Source organism: Amphiprion ocellaris, chromosome 12 (assembly GCF_022539595.1).
Source record: "Amphiprion ocellaris isolate individual 3 ecotype Okinawa chromosome 12, ASM2253959v1, whole genome shotgun sequence".
NCBI lineage: Eukaryota > Metazoa > Chordata > Actinopteri > Pomacentridae > Amphiprion > Amphiprion ocellaris.
Genome location: NC_072777.1, coordinates 32,964,810 through 32,983,110, shown reverse-complemented (window position 1 = coordinate 32,983,110; position 18,301 = coordinate 32,964,810). Strand labels below are relative to the sequence as shown.

The 18,301-nt window shown below is 43.3% G+C and overlaps 1 protein-coding gene across 3 annotated transcripts in view; it reads left to right on the top strand.

Annotated features, from left to right (window-relative positions):
- Positions 1 to 1,369: 1,369 nt before the first annotated feature.
- The window catches only part of bcl11bb (BCL11 transcription factor B b), a 29,251-nt gene continuing 12,319 nt past the window's right edge, over positions 1,370 to 18,301 (top strand). Inside the window, exons 1-3 of one of the 3 annotated variants that reach the window (XM_023262705.3) lie at positions 1,371 to 1,656; positions 1,800 to 2,123; positions 9,599 to 9,982. In XM_023262705.3, coding sequence (XP_023118473.1) covers positions 2,060 to 2,123; positions 9,599 to 9,982 — 448 coding nt within the window. In that variant the 5' untranslated portion in view covers positions 1,371 to 1,656; positions 1,800 to 2,059. Of the gene's footprint in view, positions 2,124 to 9,598; positions 9,983 to 18,301 lie in introns of all 3 variants that reach the window. The other 2 variants (XM_023262706.3, XM_055015879.1) reach the window with 2 other exon arrangements.

The following is an 18,301-nucleotide window of genomic DNA, read 5'->3' as shown; positions in this document are numbered from 1 at the left end:
GCTGCACACTTCTCTGCTGATCCGCCAGGAAATAGTGTCAACTTTAAACGGCCGTATGAGGCTTTTATTTTTACTCAACAATGTATTTCAACCAAATTACGGCGCCACACAAGTTTGAATTGTGCGATAAGGTAAAAAAGAGAAAGGGACTTGAGAGCGTTCTAGCCGCACCACACAAAGCACTCATCTGTGCATACACCAATCTAAATGAACACAGTGAAGTATGTGCAGAATGATTGCCCATTAGTGCCATTAATTGGCTCTGAGTGAACCTGATCTGCTCTTCAAGGACTCTCTCAGACTCTGAATTGTGTAAATGGAAAATTAAGGAGGCTTCATTCTAAAAATAAGAATAAAAAGTAAAGTAATGCTGTGTTAAGGTATCACAGCCGCTAAACAGGTTTGTAATGTCTCCTGACTGTGCCAACAGAGGGTACTGTTGCCTCACAACATGTTTAAATTATCCCAACAACAAAGCTGCAGCCTGCTGTTTGTCCCCCTCTGGTTCAATGTGTGGAAATATGTGAGCCTTACAGTAATACTGATATTGTGCAGCTGCATTATTGGAGCATTTCTGCAGCCTTGAATGTCAGAAAATTGTCTAAATTAAAAGTGACCTTTGAATCAAATTTGACCTGTATGTGATCTGGGTGTCCAAATTTTAAAAGATGATTCCTCCTTGGGAACTTAGTGAATTTCTTATGGAATTGCGTGAAAGGAAAGAAGTGTAGAAAAGAGAAAATGATCAGACTGTTTTGGGAAACATGATGGTTTTGGGCCACAAAAGGTGAGAATGTGAGTTTTGGTTGTTAACTTGACACTGCTCCTAAAGCCAGACAGTGTGACCTTATGTTTGAAGTAAGTAGCCACAGATGAGTGATAATTACTTTATTCTGCGTGGAGCTCTTTGCTGAGCTCCGGGGATCTGCTGCTAGTTGCCCCCAGTGTCCCTCATGTCGTCCGCCGCGTTCACATGTCTGTGGTGTCTGACCCGCCATGGACGTACTTGAACTTGAATCCTTTCCCACTCCACGGAGGCAAACCCCAACCACACACACACACACACACACACACACACACACACACACACACACACACACACAATTGGTCCAAACAGAGCATCTTTCATCGTGTGAGTCAACAAGGAGTAGCCTCGACAATGAAGGAAACTGGGAAACATTGGACCTCTGCTTGTTGGAAGAAAAAAAGAGGAGGAGGTGTCTTGTCTGCCCGTCTGCTCTCTCTCTCTCTCTCTCTCTCTCTCTCTCTCTCTCTCTCTCTCTCTCTCTCTCTCTCTCTCTCTCTCTCTCTCTCTCTCTCTCTCTCTCTCTCTCTCTCTCTCTCTCTCTCTCAATCAACGAGGCTACTGCCACCAGAGCCAAGAGTTGCCGTTCCGTGCACCGATGCCAAAACGCGCAGGAGGAGTCAGTGCCAAAGGGTCATTTTAGCGCACCACTGCTGAAATGGAAGGACTGTAGGGAATCCTGAAGTAAACAGCTGCCATTTGACCCCCAGATGATATAATTACATCATTAAAAATAAGAAAAAGGTTTTTTTTTTTTAAAAAAAAAAAAAAAGAGGAGCTAAAGAGGAGCCAAACATCCATCACCGGCTGGAGCGCTCCGTACTTCATCTGTCACCGCGGTCGCTGCAGAGGTGGGCAGTCCAGGATTTTTTATCTGCAAAAGCTCATTACTGAAAAAATAATATTACTTACATGCGCACATATCAGCTCCTCGGCCGCTTGTAGCCAAACTGCTTCCTTAAAAAAAAACTACACTTTGGCTTCCTTAATCCAGGTGTTGCTTCCTCCGAGGACGCTGCAGGACATTGTGGACAAACTGCTCTTCCATCCTTGTTGCGCTCCCGTCCGACTGGTCACCTCGTTCCAAACGCGCATCAAAAAAGTTGCAGCTGCACAGACTGTGAAGAGAAGAGGGATTAGAAAGAGAAGAGGAAGGAAAAGTTGGTCACCTGCGATCCAGAGAGGACCGACACCACGGTCCAAGCCGACTCCAAGTGCCGTTCACCGGGCGATGCCAGAGTAAATGCCGGGGCAATGTCCCGCCGCAAGCAGGTGAACCCGCAGCACTTTTCGTTGACACACAGGGAGACAATACAAGGTGAGCTGAATTCTTTTCACACCTTCTATCTAACCCCTTGCTTATGTAATTTATTCTTTATCATAATTATAAAATCTGATTTCCAAGGCAAATCAAACCCGATTTTGAGGGAAATAAATTCAGTTAATGTCCTTTATGTTGTTTCTGGAGTTTGGAAAACGCGCAACGCAAGACAGATAATTACCAGCAAAAAGTGATTTGTGAAATAAATTGACCATGTGATAAGACTTGTGCACAAACAAGAAAAACACTGTGGTTCGTTTTGAAACATCCTCACAGACTCAATCTGAGTAATTGCAGGTTAATAAGAGTTGTTTTAACGCCAGAGTTAATATTTTACGGCAGAGTTAATATTCCAAATGCGCCTTTTACAGCTTCACAGGACTTTACTGCGAGAGAGGAGAACTACAATGGGGGTGTCTGGCTGTGTGTGTGTGTGTGTGTGTGTGTGTGTGTGTGTGTGTGTGTGTGTGTGTGTGTGTGTGTGTGTGTGTGTGTGTGTGTGTGTGTGTGTAAGCTTGCACGCACGTGCATCGAGTGTGTAATCCAACATTTCATCACAACACAATTTTGTTTTTTTTTTGTGCAGCATATTGCAACATGTGGCCACGTGTGGACCATATTTATCTGCACTTATTCCACATATTTCTAAATGTAGTTATTTATTAGCAGACTTTGCATAAGATAATTTAGATTTAATTGGAATTAAACAGCCTGTTTCTCTCTTGTGCTTTCACTTTCTGTCACATTCTCGTATTCAAACACAACGTCTCTAAATATTTTTTTCCTTCTTGACACATAAAAGGCCTGTAAACATATTAGGAACTAAAATGTAATTGTGTATGAAAATAAGTTTTCAGTCACTTATAAAACAAAAAGAAGACATCACACACACAAAGTTTAATTTTCAAACCGAGGCTCACAACTTGTTTGAAGCTTTTCAAAGCTGCGACGAAAAATTGTGATTAAATAACGCAGATGAAATCTGTGGCAGGAATATTTTTGGGGAGGGGGGCATATGATTAAAAAGTCGCATAATCCAATTTCAAATCAATTATATCAATCTAACCTTCATCTCCCAGCGCTCTGCTGTGCCTAAATCCAATTTCATAGAGGCCTAATCTGGGTAATTCATTGCAGAAGTTCATGATGTAATCTTTGGTCAATCTGTTTTGTGTTGAAAACGGTTTAGGTGCATTCCGTCCCAGCCGACACATTTAGCATTTAGACTAATCATTTATCCCACTCATTCTGTCTCTCTCTGTCTTTCTCTCTCATCTCTCTGACTTCACCCCCTTTGAGTTTTAAGCCGAAATAATTACAGCAATTTCAAACCAAAAGAGCAATCTGAAATCCAAATGTTGTCTCTAACTGCTGCTCTTTATTTTTTATTATAAATATCTATTTAAATTGAGCCATTATGTAGCATCCTCATCAGTTTTGAAGGATCTCCTCTGAATATTGATCTGACAGTTCCTTCTCTGTCAGTTAATTAACGTGGAGAAGACTTGACCTCTTCACCATAAATTCTCAGCTGAACCAACATTTCTAACATAACTACAGTGTCACCTCAGGCTGTGTGTGTGTGTGTGTGTGTGTTCAAGATTTACCTGCATGAAATATGACAAATAATTACAACGTTTTGCACTTTTCATTTGTTTCTGAGTGAACAAATTTGGACTAACTGTTAAATATTTGCCTCTGCTCCTTGCAGTCATGGGTCACTTTGTTTGACATGTTTTGCATAATGGTTTTGCACGAAACCTCACAGCACCTGCTGTGCAGTTTTTTTTCCCCCTTCTTAAAAGTGAACCTGTGGTGCTGAATGTAGATCAGACTGATAATTAGCTGTCATAGATTAGCTTTAAATTTCTTAATTTCTTTGCTGCGTTCAAATGTCCCCAGGATTCGTGTGTTCTTGCCTGAAGCTTTTAATGACTGCTTTTAGAGATCTTTTTAATCATCCACTGACCTGTCTTCAGAGACTTGCAAGTGTCACACAACAACTTAATATGTGCAAATGCTGACGAATGTTTGATGTTCGGCTCACTCATGCAGAAGTCGGTGTTGTGCTGGAACAAGTACAGTAGGACGCTGTGCGAATGTGGAGGGCCTGAATCTGGTCCTACCTGTTCTCTCACATGAACCGCTCTCTGAGCTGTGGCCTCAAGCACTGACAATGACCTGAGAGGCACAAGTGCAAGTTCAAGGAAGGACTGGACTTGCAGGTATTTTTGTTTAAGGTCAAATGCAGTGCCAAAACTGGACTTTGCTTTGCACAGTCGAGCACAAAGCATTATTATTCATATCCGATTGTTCTCTCTCTGCAAGAACAATGGGAGTGTGTGAGCGACTGTGTGCACAGATGGACTTCTGTTTGCATAAAGCACCTAAGCTATGTTTGCCATACGTACAAGACACCTTAATAATGATACCTCATCGAAGGCTGTGATGGATGGGAGGCTTGAACTGTGCCTATCATTCAGCGTCTTGCAGGCTGTGTGCTTGCTGTGGGCTGTTTCTTTGGGTAGGTCTGGAGAGGACCAGGATCCCACCTCAGGCTGGAGCAGCTGAGGAGCACTGGGGGAAAACCAAACTGTAATTTGATTGAGTCAACATATAAGAAGAGCTTTTCATATGTGCAGCGAGGAGGCATTGAAATTAACTGGGATTGATAAGAAAAAAAAGAAGAAACTCATGTTTGCTTTTAATATCTCTGTGATATTTTTAATTCGTCAATACTTCAACTTGTACTTTTTGGTATCAGCTGTCAAAACCAGTCACAAGGTTTTTCTTTATGTAAGTGATAATATGAAGTCCCTGCAGGGTGCTAACATACATCAAGCACATGTCAGATCAGGGGTTATTCGGTGTAACTGAACGCAGCCTTGTGCCCTGCAGCCACAGGCCCTATAGGTCGTGTACTGCTGCAACATGAAGTTCACTAAACCTGAATATCAGCATATTTCTGGACAGGCTGTTAGTGGAAGACGGCGTACTGGAAATCTACTTGCCAGGCCAGACGGTTAGAGGGACATGCAGGTGACTGTAAATGCAATGAATGCACTCAGCCCAGAAAATGTGCCAATAAAAACACAAACACAAATCCCACTCAGAATACATGCAGAACTGTACATGTTCACTCTCTATGCATGAAGCTGTTCTGTCTTAATTTGACCTTCAGTTCGGAGTTCATTCTGTATTTTAATAAGACTCTTATGGGGAAAACATCTTTTTTTTTTTTTTAAATTCTCGATGATTCAGCTTGTTGTCACATCCATAACAAAGAGAAACCTGTCACACAAACATCTTTATGAATTGCTCACAAATTAACGTGAAAACAACTGCTGCTGCTCAGCATCTCAGGTCTCCCTTTATTCAGAGCACTGGTCCATTTCCAGCCTAATATCAGCATTATTGCAGATACTTCTCCTCTGGATCCAGCCATGGAAACACCTCGAGATAACTGTTTACTCTCAGAATTGGCATGCTACTTGTGAAACAGTTAATGTTTTCTTCTTTATTCACACCATATGGCTGTCAAATGACGGGGAGAAACCCACCGTATGCGCTGTAACACCACAGTAAATATTCACACACATTGTGGTAACCGGATGATAATCTCACAGGAGATGACTGGTGAGCGATTTATGATTTACTGTGAGGCATTGCAGTTTGTTCTCGGATTTTCTTTCAATATTTCAATATTATTGAACTCATTTAATCAGTTTTGCAACACTATAAAGCTTCTTTTTTTTATTATTCTATCGCTAAAATTGTTTGGCAAATTTGATTTATATCTCCGAATGTCATGCCTCATAGGTTGCAAGTCATTTATAGCGATTTGGTGACAAGTCGCAGTCAGCTGCAGAGCCGTATTTTGCTCACTTTCAGGCTGATAATCTAAGATTTATGATAAGGAATGAGACTGTTACAGATTAAATGGTGATAAGATAATGAAACACACAGGCCTGGCCTTACACAACGCACACTGTTGCAGCTCTGCTTGGCAATCGCTGCTGAGAAAAAGGGATAGGCTTAAGCGAGGCCGCTTGTTGTTTGAATTTTTGATTGCAACCATCTGCAACGTTGCTGGTGTCATTTATTTTCAATGACAGCGTGAATCTTACCCCGACTTTCCCTGTGGGGTTTACAAATACGATTGTGTGTGTGTGTGTGTGTGTGTGTGTGTGTGTGTTTTCCCCTCAGTAAATGCAAAAGGGGGAAACAAAGAGAGACAGGTCTGAACCCATACAGTATGGCTGACTGTCATACGAGTGCCCATGGCCTTACTCTGCCTTTAACAGCAGAACAGAGTGTACAGCTGGTATTAAAATGTTGTGTAAGGTCAGGACTTCAGCGTCAACGGAAAATAGTTTTGAGGTTTCTGTTTGACGCTTGCTTCGGAGCATTTTATCAAAATCAAAATTGAATTAAAAGAAATATCCAGAAAAAATTCCATTTTGTTATTCAGGTTCGAGGAGAACTTGTTAAGTTAAATTTTTCTTTGACTCACTTTCACTTCAGACACAATGAAACAACAAAAGAATCCCCATTTAGAACAGCATATGAGGGTAATAATTAGTTTCATTAATGTCAGAGGACACGACAGGAGGCCAGAGTGCTCGTATATGCACTTTGGCATGTTTTACCTTCTTACATTGTTTCACCTGGCCACTAATTTAAAAACCACTGATGAGGACATCGCATGTAGCGCAACACATACCAATCTTGACAGTATAATTACAACGTAACCGTAACCAAACTGCAGGGGAACGATTTTAACATTTGCAATTAAAAAATAAATAAAAAAATCAGTCTCAAACGTAACATTTCCATCTCTGTGACAATGCTATTTCTTTATTAAGTGCTTTCTGGCCGGGGCATTTGAGCATTTTTTCGACCTTTTTACATAAATGGAAATTTTTCGGTGAAAGAGGCCCATTGTCTTCAGCTGTGTCTCCCATCTGGTACATATTGTGCAGTGGCAGTGTGCAGCAGCAGCAGCAGCAGCAGCAGCAGCAGCAGCAGCAGCAGCAGTGACTGACTGACTCTCTCCTCATCAAACTGATAGGGGGTGCTCTAAGGCTGCCTGACTTAACTCACACTTGATAAGACGGAGTAGCAGGACTGTCATTGGTAAACATGGCTCCGTGTGTGTGTGTGAGACCAAGAAAAGACAAATAAAGTATGTGTGGTATTGTGTTCGACAGCTGGGTTTCATTGCTATCATCGCGCCTTCTCGACGATGGCATGTTTGACAGTGCGTCAGCAGTGCTCCTTTACCTATCAAGCATGTTCCTCTCACATAGGAGTTTATACAGAGGAATTAAGACACTGTCTGTCACGATGATAGGCTACATTAGTGTGTTATTCTTTCACGTGTGTTTCCATTTTGGTGTATTTGTGTCCAACGTTTTTTGGGTTGTTTTTTTTTCCCCCACTGCAAAGCGTTCCATGTTCCTTCTTGCACATGTGTTTTTTTTCTCACTCAGGTGAGCCTCGGGACAGATGAGTGAGCGGGTTTCAGAAAGAGAGGGGTGCGGTTTTGAGAAGATGTCCAACTGATATTCCAGTGGCATAGTCTCCGTGCCAACTGCAGCTAATTTACTGCCTTCTGCCCTCAGGCCTTGTTACTCAACCATAGGTTAACAAACAGGCCTCACTCTATTTGTCTTTGTTTCTCACTGGGGAGAGAGTCGAGTTCAAAACACTCGGGTGTCAGTCTTTTTCCCGTGTCTCCTGCCACCTGTCTTGTTTTTCAAAGTCAGAGCACACCATAATGTTAGCAAAGAAGATCTCCCGCAAAAAAAAGTTCTACGTGCCGCACATATGTGCACAGTTACATGGCTCGTGCGAGCACTCTGGAACGTTGCTTCATGTGAATTATGGTCACAAGCTGTGAACTGTAGGTAAATATGTGTTTGTGTTCCTTCTTTGCCGCCAAAGATTATGAGATGGAAATTATCTGGCAGGCATCCAGGAACCCATCGCCATTTAGAGAAAAGATATTTGGCATCGGATCATCACTCCAGGGCGAAGTGAGAGGACTGGAACGTGTGTGTGTGGGAGGATGGGTGGGTGATTGGGTGAGGGGTACGAGGGGGGGTGTGATTCATAGTTGCAAAGAAAAGATAAAAAATTTGGTGAAAAGATGTGTAACATTCAGCTCGAAAATTCTGCCCGAGTTTAATAGTTATGACTGAGAGTTTAGAGGAGCGAGCGCCTCCCTGACAGTTTGAGGTGGGTGATAAGAGAGTTTAGGATCTGTGCTCTGATAACTACACACCAGGACACAAACAGGCACACACCCTCTTTGTCTAATCTTTGCAATTATTAGGGTGTCATGTTTGGAGAAAGAGAGAAAAGAGAGGCGAGGAGGAGGAGGAGGAGGAGGAGGAGGTGGAAGCAGCAGAGACAGGCATGCGCTGCTACGCCTCTCTCCCAGGCATCTGCACCTCTCCCTGGGTACCCGCTCACTCAGACGCCCCTAGAGTCTCCGGAGCTTCAGGTTTCCTCTGGGCTCTTAGGAAGGAGACACATTTTCATACCGGTACATCAGGGTAGTGTTTAAAAAAAAAAGGTGGGGGGGAGGTTGTCCATGTGGGATTTAAGCTGAGGGACAGAGTCTACGCCATAGGGGAGGAAGGAGGGGAAGAATGTGTAATGGTTATTAATGACCGTGTCAGATCTGTGAAGAATGAGATTTACTCTCTTAACAGGACCCCGGGTTTGGCTTTATAGATTTTCTGTCTGTGGAGAATAGGGAGAATACAGTGCAGAAACTCACCTGATCCATTCACACACAGACGTCTCACTGCCTCTTCTTTTTTTTTTCTTTTTTCACCTCCCTCTCATTTTTCTTTTCTCTGTCTTATTCTATGATGCTCGCAAACATGAAAACACGCACAAACACACACACACACGCGCGCACGCTCGGTGGATGTGGCCTCCGTTACGCTACACTTTGTTCTGCACAAGCTGGGGCTCCCACGTGGTGAAGGCAGCCGTCTAGCTATGACAGCTTAGCGCAGCAAAGGCCCTCACCGGAAACCCAACCTGCACTGTGAGATGAATAGCTTCCTGGCCACACACACAAACACACACACACGGGCAAGATGCACATACACACACACTCACACGGACTCACATATACATGCAGTGTGTGTGTCGGGTCCCACCCACGCAGATCTCTCACGGATAAGCTGCGCAGGTGTTTGTCTAGGCGAAGTAGATTTACTGCGGCGTTGTTTTATGCCACGAAAGTGACACAATTGTGAGTGTAATGAACAGCCTGTGTGGTAGGGAGGGATGGCTTTTATCAGGTAATGGTTTCAGGAAAAACCAAACCTCACTGTGTGTGTTTTTTTCTCTACCTGTGAAGCTTTGTTTTTCGTTGTCTTTCTTCTTTTTTAAAAAAAATAAAATAAAAAAAGCATCACTGATTGATGTATTTTGCCTCCCTGTTCCTGCAGCAGAAGCCAATCATGACTCAGGGGCAGGTTCTCCATCTCCGGAGCCGTCCACCCCCAGCCCTCGGAGGGCAGGACCCGGGGAGCACGACCTGCTGACCTGTGGCCAGTGCCAGACCAACTTCCCTCTGGGTGATATCCTGGTTTTCATCGAGCACAAGCGCCGTCTGTGCCGGGGGCCCAGCGGCAGACCGGGGTCCTTCTCCAAGCCCGGGGAGGCCGGCGGGGTCATGGGCATCCCCATCTCTCCCAGGGTCCGGTCGCTGGAGCTGGGCAGAGGCGCCATTCCGGTGGAAGTGGGCATCCAGGTGACCCCTGGAGGAGAAGAGGATGAGGCGAGGAGGCTGACACCGGCCAAGGGGATCTGCCCCAAACAGGAGAGAGGAGGTACAGATGCTGGAACACACTGTGCAATGCAACTAGAAGCACCAATGAGCACCTCACAGTTCTGAAGAGAGCTTTCTTGTCAGTATACATGCACACGTCTTCCACATAGGTGCACTTACACAGCGGCTCTCACACATCTCTCACCTGTCCAAGACAGATAGCTCTCTTTAAAGAATCCCAGCTGTTTGTTATTTTGACAGTGGCCTTCAGGAGGGATTAATGTAGCCTGGGATGATTTTATTAGAGTGAGTGAGAGCTGCACTGTGTGTCTATTCTGCTCCATTCTAAGTAAAACATCACACACATATACACACTAAATCTCACACACACACACACACAGGCACACACACACACTCGCAGGCCTGAAGGACTTCTTCAGCTGAAACCAATTGTGAAAGGCGAGGAAGAAGGTGATAGAGGAGCCGCCCCCAGAATGTGTGTGTGTTTGTGCTTTTTTTTTTGTTTTGTTGTGCACATCACGTGTCTGAGCGTTTGTAAAGAAATCCTGCAGCATATGAAGAGGTTAAGAAAGCTGATTAAAATTCATCTGTGTGCGTGGTGAGGAGAAGGGGATTAATAAAGCAGCAAGGCCGCTCATCTGGCTACGAGGGGAAGAGGGATGGGAGGGCGAGGCGGGTGAGGCGGTGGGGAGGAGGAGAGGGGAGGGAGGGGGGACAAGGCCTGTAGACTGCCAGCGCTGCAGGGAACCCAATTCAAACTTATCAGAGGAGACAGTCACCATCGCACCCAAGAGCTGGGGAAAGGCTATCCAGGATTACACAGACTCCAGTAGACTAGGAGGGAGCTGGTTGGAGGAAGGAGGACGGTTGCTTTGTAGAAGTTAGCAGCCAGAATTACATGAAGATTAGACAGTTAACAGCAGAAACTGGTCACCATTTTGCTGCGCTGTTAAGTCATAATGCAGTAAAGCGGACACAGGAGTCGATTTCAGGCCGGATGCACCATGAAAAAAAACATAAAGCAGCAGAGGACTGAGGGGGATTTTTTTAAAAACTGCCATAACATTCCTCATAGCTGCAGAAAAGGTGCAAATCGGTGCATGAAAATTCACCAGAATGCGAGAAATCTCCTTGCTACTAAACATGTCAAACTAAACGTACGAAAGTACACGGCAAATATCTAATATTTATATCAGATTGGCTGAATTGTGGTAGATTTTATCGCTGCAGAGGTAAACAGTCACTCTTTTATTAATGTATTAATGTAAAAATAGTCAAATTATTTCAAAGGTTCCTACACAACTGTCACGACACACTGGAAAATAACTGGGTGGTTATACTGGTTTATAATGGAATTACATATGCAAAAGGTGTGAACGTGGACTTATCTTGACAACAGGATGCGGCTTTTCAGATTCGCATAGGGCTAACAGACTTTTTTCCCTCCCCATTTGAGTGGTTGAAATCCAAATAAGTTCACATGCTTCACACCAAACAAATAACCCGTGACCAGATTAACCAACCAGGTCAAAATGCAAAGTTTCGTGCGAGAGTTCGCTTATTCCCACGACTCCAGGAGACCGAGCTGGCCTCTGAGATATTACAAATGTCGTGTAAAAGCATTATGAATTTCACTTCAGAGTCAAAGCCGGTGAAGACCTCTTTTGTCATCGCTGGGTTTTCTGTGTGTGGCCAGCAGCTGTGTGTGGCCACCATCTTGCATGGTGGGAAGTATCTATTGAAGGAGATCACAAACAGTGTGTGACAGAACTGCTTTGGATGTCACAGTTCATTTTAGAAAATCAAAACATGGCTATCATTTTGCAGAATATTTTCAAGTTAATTTTTTTTTTTATCCCCAACCGAAAACATATTGATTTTAAAAGTGAGCATCAGTCACTAATAATGTGGCTTTTGTTAACGGTCTATTTTTTTTCACATTTAATGAGCAGCTTTTATTAGCAACACAGACGGAAAAAAAAACTACAACATAGAACTCATTTGGAACCTTTGCAAAAAAAAATTCAAACATTTTACATTTTTCATTTTGTCTGTTAGGTGGTCAGAGGGAAGCATTTAGGCAGAGCTAGTGAGTGACTCAGCCTGTTTCAGCAGCAGTCAGTTAGTCATTCAGTCTGTCTTATCACTAAGAGAACAGGACATGAAAGCACTCGAAGCCCCAAATGAAAGAGAGGAGGAGAGCTTTGTTCAACACATTAGATTGCCACTCAAGGCAGTCTCAAGTTTCAACCAAATTAGATTACATTATTAGGTCTAATTAAGTCCAATGTGTTAGCAGCACTCACACTCGCAGACACACGCATGTTGTAAGGAAAAATCTCATTTTGCCTGCATGGGATTTCGAAGGAACTTTGGGGTACGTAAATATTTGCAGCACAGGTGACCAAAAAAACAAAGAAAATAAGAATGTACATCAAACAAGAGCACAAATTTTGCACATTTGCATGGAATGCTTGTGCTGCAGCATATGCTTAACCCTCTCCTCTCCTGGAATTAAATTTTTTTTTTTTCACCTGGCTATGTGTTTTATAACATCCTGTCTGGCCTCTTTGTCTGTCAGCCTGCTTGCTTAAACTGCAAACATGCTGCAAGGCTAGCAGATTCAACCCCAAAAGGTGCAAACACACTCACACAAACACGCCGGCACGCACACTCTTTTGTACACACAGCATAGATGAAAAATGGCCCTTCTGTGCCCTGCTTTCTTTTTTTCGCTCTCTCTCTCCCCGAGTTTCTGTTGCTGATGCATGCACTATTTGTGTATATTTGTGGGCTTTGTCAGAGTATGTTAATGTATATGTGTGTGAGCCTTGTGTGAATTTGTGTAGTGAAGAATGATGCGTGTCATCAGGCAAGCGAGAGGTTGTCGCTAGGGGAGCGTTACCACAGCAAGGCGACCCTGGCCCTGCTTTGAACTCCTCCCAGGACGCCTGTCGGGCCCCATCGGAGCACTTTAAGACATTCAGTACATACGGGCTGAAGTGGCATCATGACAGCCGCTCTCTCCTTCTCTTTCTGTCTCGTTCTCACAAACACAGTATATGGAGATCACACGGTAAATATTTCATGAGTTGATGTGAACGACAGCGACATCCTCAAACATCTCTCTCTGCTTCTCGCCTCCGTCCACTTCTGATCTCCCGCTTGTCACTTTCTGTGGGCATAAAACGCAGGGTTTTATTGTTTGTCTTTTTCTTTTTTTTTTCTCGATGGCTCAATGCGATACTGATACTGGTAACTGAAGCAAAAGTGGATCAGAGAACTCAAACCCGCCACTTTAGAACAGTCACACCTACATGTAAAGAATTTCTGCGGGTGTGAAAAGTGTGTGAAGGAGCATTTTTTAAACGTGATAAGATCAGTTTTTCATTCTTGAGCTAATGGGCAGCGAGGGATTTTGTTTTTCACCTTAAATGACTCAGTGTGGTTGCTGGATGAAAACCTGTGCTGTGAGAAGTGATAATGACCTTTGTGCACAAAGAGGTCAAATCTGCAGACACTTGATTCACCGATGCTGCCTCTAAATAACCGTCACATCCCAGTTTCCACACCTCTCCATCGGTGTGGATTTGAAGGTGTCCCTATCCTCTCTTCTTCTTCTACTTCTTTCCTCTCTCTGTTACCCCTCCCCACCCCAGTTTTTTTTTTTTTTTTTTGCCCCACCACCCAATGCTCCTTTAATCACCTGGCTTGCTCTCATTTCCATATTAAATAGGCTTTAATCATGAAAAGCAATCAGGCTTTTGCATATTCATACCTTCCCCTGTACGCCGGCTTCCCTGTCTCGCTCCAGTGCCAAGCAGCCAGTAATCAGTAGGCAGGCGGCGTAATGCCATAGCCCCGGCCCATCGCATGAAAACACACACACTGCGTGAGTTAGAAATAACTTCACATGCTACTTACGTATTATCTCTACTCCAAGAGAGAGAGAGATAGAGGCAGAGGGAGAGGGGTAGGAGATAAAAAAAGAAAGATGGCGAGACTGATCCCTGATTTGAGCTGCGAATATTTGTACAGAGGCTCAAGGAAAAGTCGATTTGCATAATGACTTTGTAGTTTTGCATTAATCACATTTGCATATGAAAATGCGTTAATTACTCCTGATGATTTTTTTAAAAAACTTGCTTCATTTGATGTCCAAGCTCTGGGGTTGTGATTAGGGGTCACATGGTGGGAGTTGTGTAGGTAGCAGTGTGCATGCTTTTTGTGTGTGTGTGTTCTGCTGCAGCCTGTGTGTGTTTATGAGCTCTTACATGAGTGTTTTGAATGCTTGCCAGGGAATTTATCTTGTGTCTGCTGTTAGGCATGTGTGTCTATTTTCATTTTCCAGTTTGTGTGTACGTGAGTGTGAGTTTCCCAGTTTGTGTGAGTGGCAAATATTTTGTTATTCCTCTATGGGAGAGAAAAAAAAAGGAGGCGTACACTCCTTCCTCTGTTAAATACACAACATTTTTTGACAAGATGAAGACACACTTTTAGAGATTTGGATTATAGATTGTGTTAATTGATCCTTCACCACATACAGGTGGCTGAATTTGATGCAGTTAAAAGAAGTATTTAAATATATATAAAAATACGTTTGATAAACATATGAGCATTTATTCACATTTTGTTTGCATGCAAATAATTGCATGTGCTTTTGCAAAAATGCTCCATGCAAATCAGTTTGTATGAGAAACTAGAATCAGAAACCTGCAGAGCCACTTGTAGGCAGTTGCAGTCTGAATGTAAAATGAACATCAAAGCACACACAGGAGTTTATTCAGTTGCAATTTGAAAACATAATGTTTATTTTGTAAACTATTTTGCTGTTTTTCCAAAATTTTGCATATTAAAGGTGAACTTGTGGATACGCAGTGCAAAAAAGTTTTAGTGTTATCTTAAAAATTAAATAATAAAATCATTTGCAGCCATTAATTTGCCATTTCTGTGTCTCTATATGAGCATTTTGGGCTCAAAAGCACATCTGTGTGTGTGTGTGTGTGTGTGTGTGTGTCTGTGTGTGTGCACAATTACAGTATACGTGTTCCTGCCTGTGTATGGGCCCCTAGTGTTGTTGGCCCATAACACTGCGCCTCAGACAGGACCACCCCAGGGGCCGTCTGACTCTGCTTGTGTCTGTCTGTCTCCTCTGTGCAACAGGGTCAACTGGGTCTATAAGGGAGCTGCTAAAATGGCACAGCTGCACGTGCACACACTGCCACAACCATCTGACATGCACACACACACACCTTGAAACGTACAGATCATGTGTGCAGGAAAAACGGCAACATGCATGCGTTAATAGCCACGCTGATAACAGCCGCGCACACACCAAAAACATATGTGCATGCAAGAATGCATACAATGATTCTCATCTCCCATTAAGGCCTGCATCTCCCACCAAACACGCACACACACACACACACACACACAGCTTAAAGGCTCCCACATGAAGGCATCAAACACTCCACAGCCAGCTTTATGGCACTCATATGGCAGTAGATTTGATATTTTCCTACCACAGCAGGGGAATAAAACTCGCCACTAATTTGGACTGCGAGCGCCACCGCTAACTTTCAGCATGTGCTGACTGACTGTGTCTTCCAGATGTGTGGACTCTTTGCTCCTTAACAGCCTTACTGAAGAGGCATTAGAAACCTCACACCCCCGTCCTTGCTACGCATGGAGAGTGATGATGGCGCTTTGGTATTCAACACAAACACGGCCCTTTTTGTGTGGAGCTTGGAGTGGAGCGCTGATGTGAACTTCACGGTCTCGCTGCTATGGGCCATAAGTTGTCTTGTGTCAGTGGGAATCTGCCAATGTGTTTATGTTCTTTGTGTAAATAGCTATAATCAAGGTATTTTGACTGCTGCACTGTAGTTATTGGGCGCTTCCCCCTGGCTTCTTCTCCACTTTTGATAACAGGTGTGCTGTTATCAGTGTTGAGTAATGTAGTAAATCCTTTTTAAAGAACCTACCTATAGTTAAAAGAAGATTTTCACACACATGCAAGAGTTCATCGAGAACCAGCTCAGCAACATGGGCACCTTCTCCCAGTCTGGAAACACTCCTCAGAGGACTCAAATGAACTTGCAGATACAGTCCTCATGTGAGTGTGTACATTTAATGTGCAGAACATATCATCTGGCACTTTCAGGAGTGAAATGCGGAGATTTTCTGACTGGGCCAGCCCATTTTCGTACTAAAAAGTGTTTGCCTTTGGGAAAGAAAAAGGGGCTACCATTAGTATTTGTGAAAATGAAAAGAGATGGTGCTTGTTAGCCAGTCAGACAGGGATAATCCTACTTTGCTGCACTGTTGTTGTTCCTTTTCCTCTTATCTTATTAGGGTCCTGCTCTGATTGGGTGGGATTGTGGGTAAGGAAAATAAGGAGACAGCGTTTAGGCCGTATTTTTCCTTTTACAGGCTGCTTCACCGCAAGAGATATTGAAAGCCTTTCATGGTGCGCTTATGATTCCCCCTTACTTCTCCCACTTACTTGTCTTGAGCAATTACTGTAGAATTACTAGGGAACACAGACAAACACACGACCAACACAAGCTGCCTTTATGTTGGTTTGTCACTTCATCATAAATCAGGAGTGTGCCAAGAACAATATCTAGTGTGCAAGCAGCTTATTATCGATACGGCCTTTCATGAAACACCATACAGCCCTCACATACGTAGCAGTGATTTACTGTAAACGGTAAAAGTTGCACGAAGGAGGGGAAAAAGGAAAGAAAAACAGCAGAAGTTTTGGGGCCCAAAGGTCATTGTCACTTTCGTTTTTAATCTAGAATTTTTTTCTGTCTCACTTACCGAGTCATAGAGGTAGATTTGGTTTAATATGCGCAGGTTTTGAAAGATCTGCGATTTCAATACACAAGAGATGTGGGGAATTTCATTTGTGCTAAAAAGAGGAGAAAAAAGAGAAGAAAGCAAAAGACATTACGTCTTTTTTTAATAGAAAGTGTCCCTGCTCCTCTGTGGAACACACAGAACACATTGTGAGCAGTTTTTCTTTCTTTTTTGGTGTAAATTGTATTTAGAGATGTCTGTGGATCACCCAGTGAACCAGGGATGTTATTTAAATGTATTTAAACCATATTTTTTTTGCTGCTTTGAGCAAAATTTCTTATATTTTGATTAAACAGAGTCTGGCTTTACTCATTTTGCTTAATTATTACTTTCTTTCTATCACTTTACCTCTTAAAAACTGCATGAGAAAAGCAAAGAAACCCCAGCTGTGGTCTAAAACAGAGAGAGAGCTTGCACTGTCATGTCCAGAGATGGCACTGCAGACAGGGGAGTGAACTGCTCAAGGTTAAGGGGCTGCACTCTCCCCGTATAACTGCCGTAATTCATACTTTTCCAGAAAGCCTCTTCTGCTCTCTGTTGCCGGTCTTTCCCAGAGCAGAACGGAGCAAGCCAAAATGAAATAAAGCCTAAGATGTTATCAGGGTGATTGGTGCCAGCGGAGCTTGTCTGGGCCTGTGGTCTGGCGGGGCAGCGCTGGCCCGTACCAGCGCTTGTATATATGAGTGTGGGTGTGAGTGTGTTTATGTGTGTGTGTGTGTGTGTGTGTGTGTCTGTGTGTCTGTGTGCGTGTCCTAGAGGCACTGGATAGATGAAAGCTTTCTTTAACCATAAGCTATGCAGGAGCCGTGCCAGGAGCAGGAAATGTATCAGCGTGATAACAGCCAGAAAGACAGAGAGAAAACGAGAAAGAGAAAGAAAGAAAGAAAGGAGGGAGAGAGGCAGAGGGAGAGGCCACATGGAACCCACAGGGGGAGGCCTGGGGCCAAACTCAGCCCCATCATGTCACTTCATAAATATGTGTTGGGTGCTGAGAGATGAATCCATGCCTGCGTTCGTGTGTCTGTGTGTGTGTACGAGAGATTTTTTTTGTTTGAGACGGTGCAAGACGGGAGACCGTTTGACACACCTGAGTATGTTTCAGGACCCACAGGAGAGAGTGAGAACAGAATTCCCCTGAAGACACGACCGTTGCAACGTTAATAATGTTGTGCCGCTGGCCTTCGCTGGATCACAACAAGGCCTTATAAGCAGGAGAGATACATGAATAGAAAGAAAAGCACAAAGACTGGGAGAGAAGCTCATTATTTCACATAAAAGCTGAAATTGATTTTATTGTTTGCATTCATTATATCATATTAGAAAAGAGTTCAATTATGGGTGGAAGGAAACCTGTTTTATCTACATCTGTCTTTTTTTATTGCCCTAAGTAATGTGCAGGATCATATTAATGCAAAACATATTTGGAGATGCACTTGTTTCATGGTAAAATCAATACCACTTTCATGTTTTGTTAGTTAAATATGAAGCAGCTGAT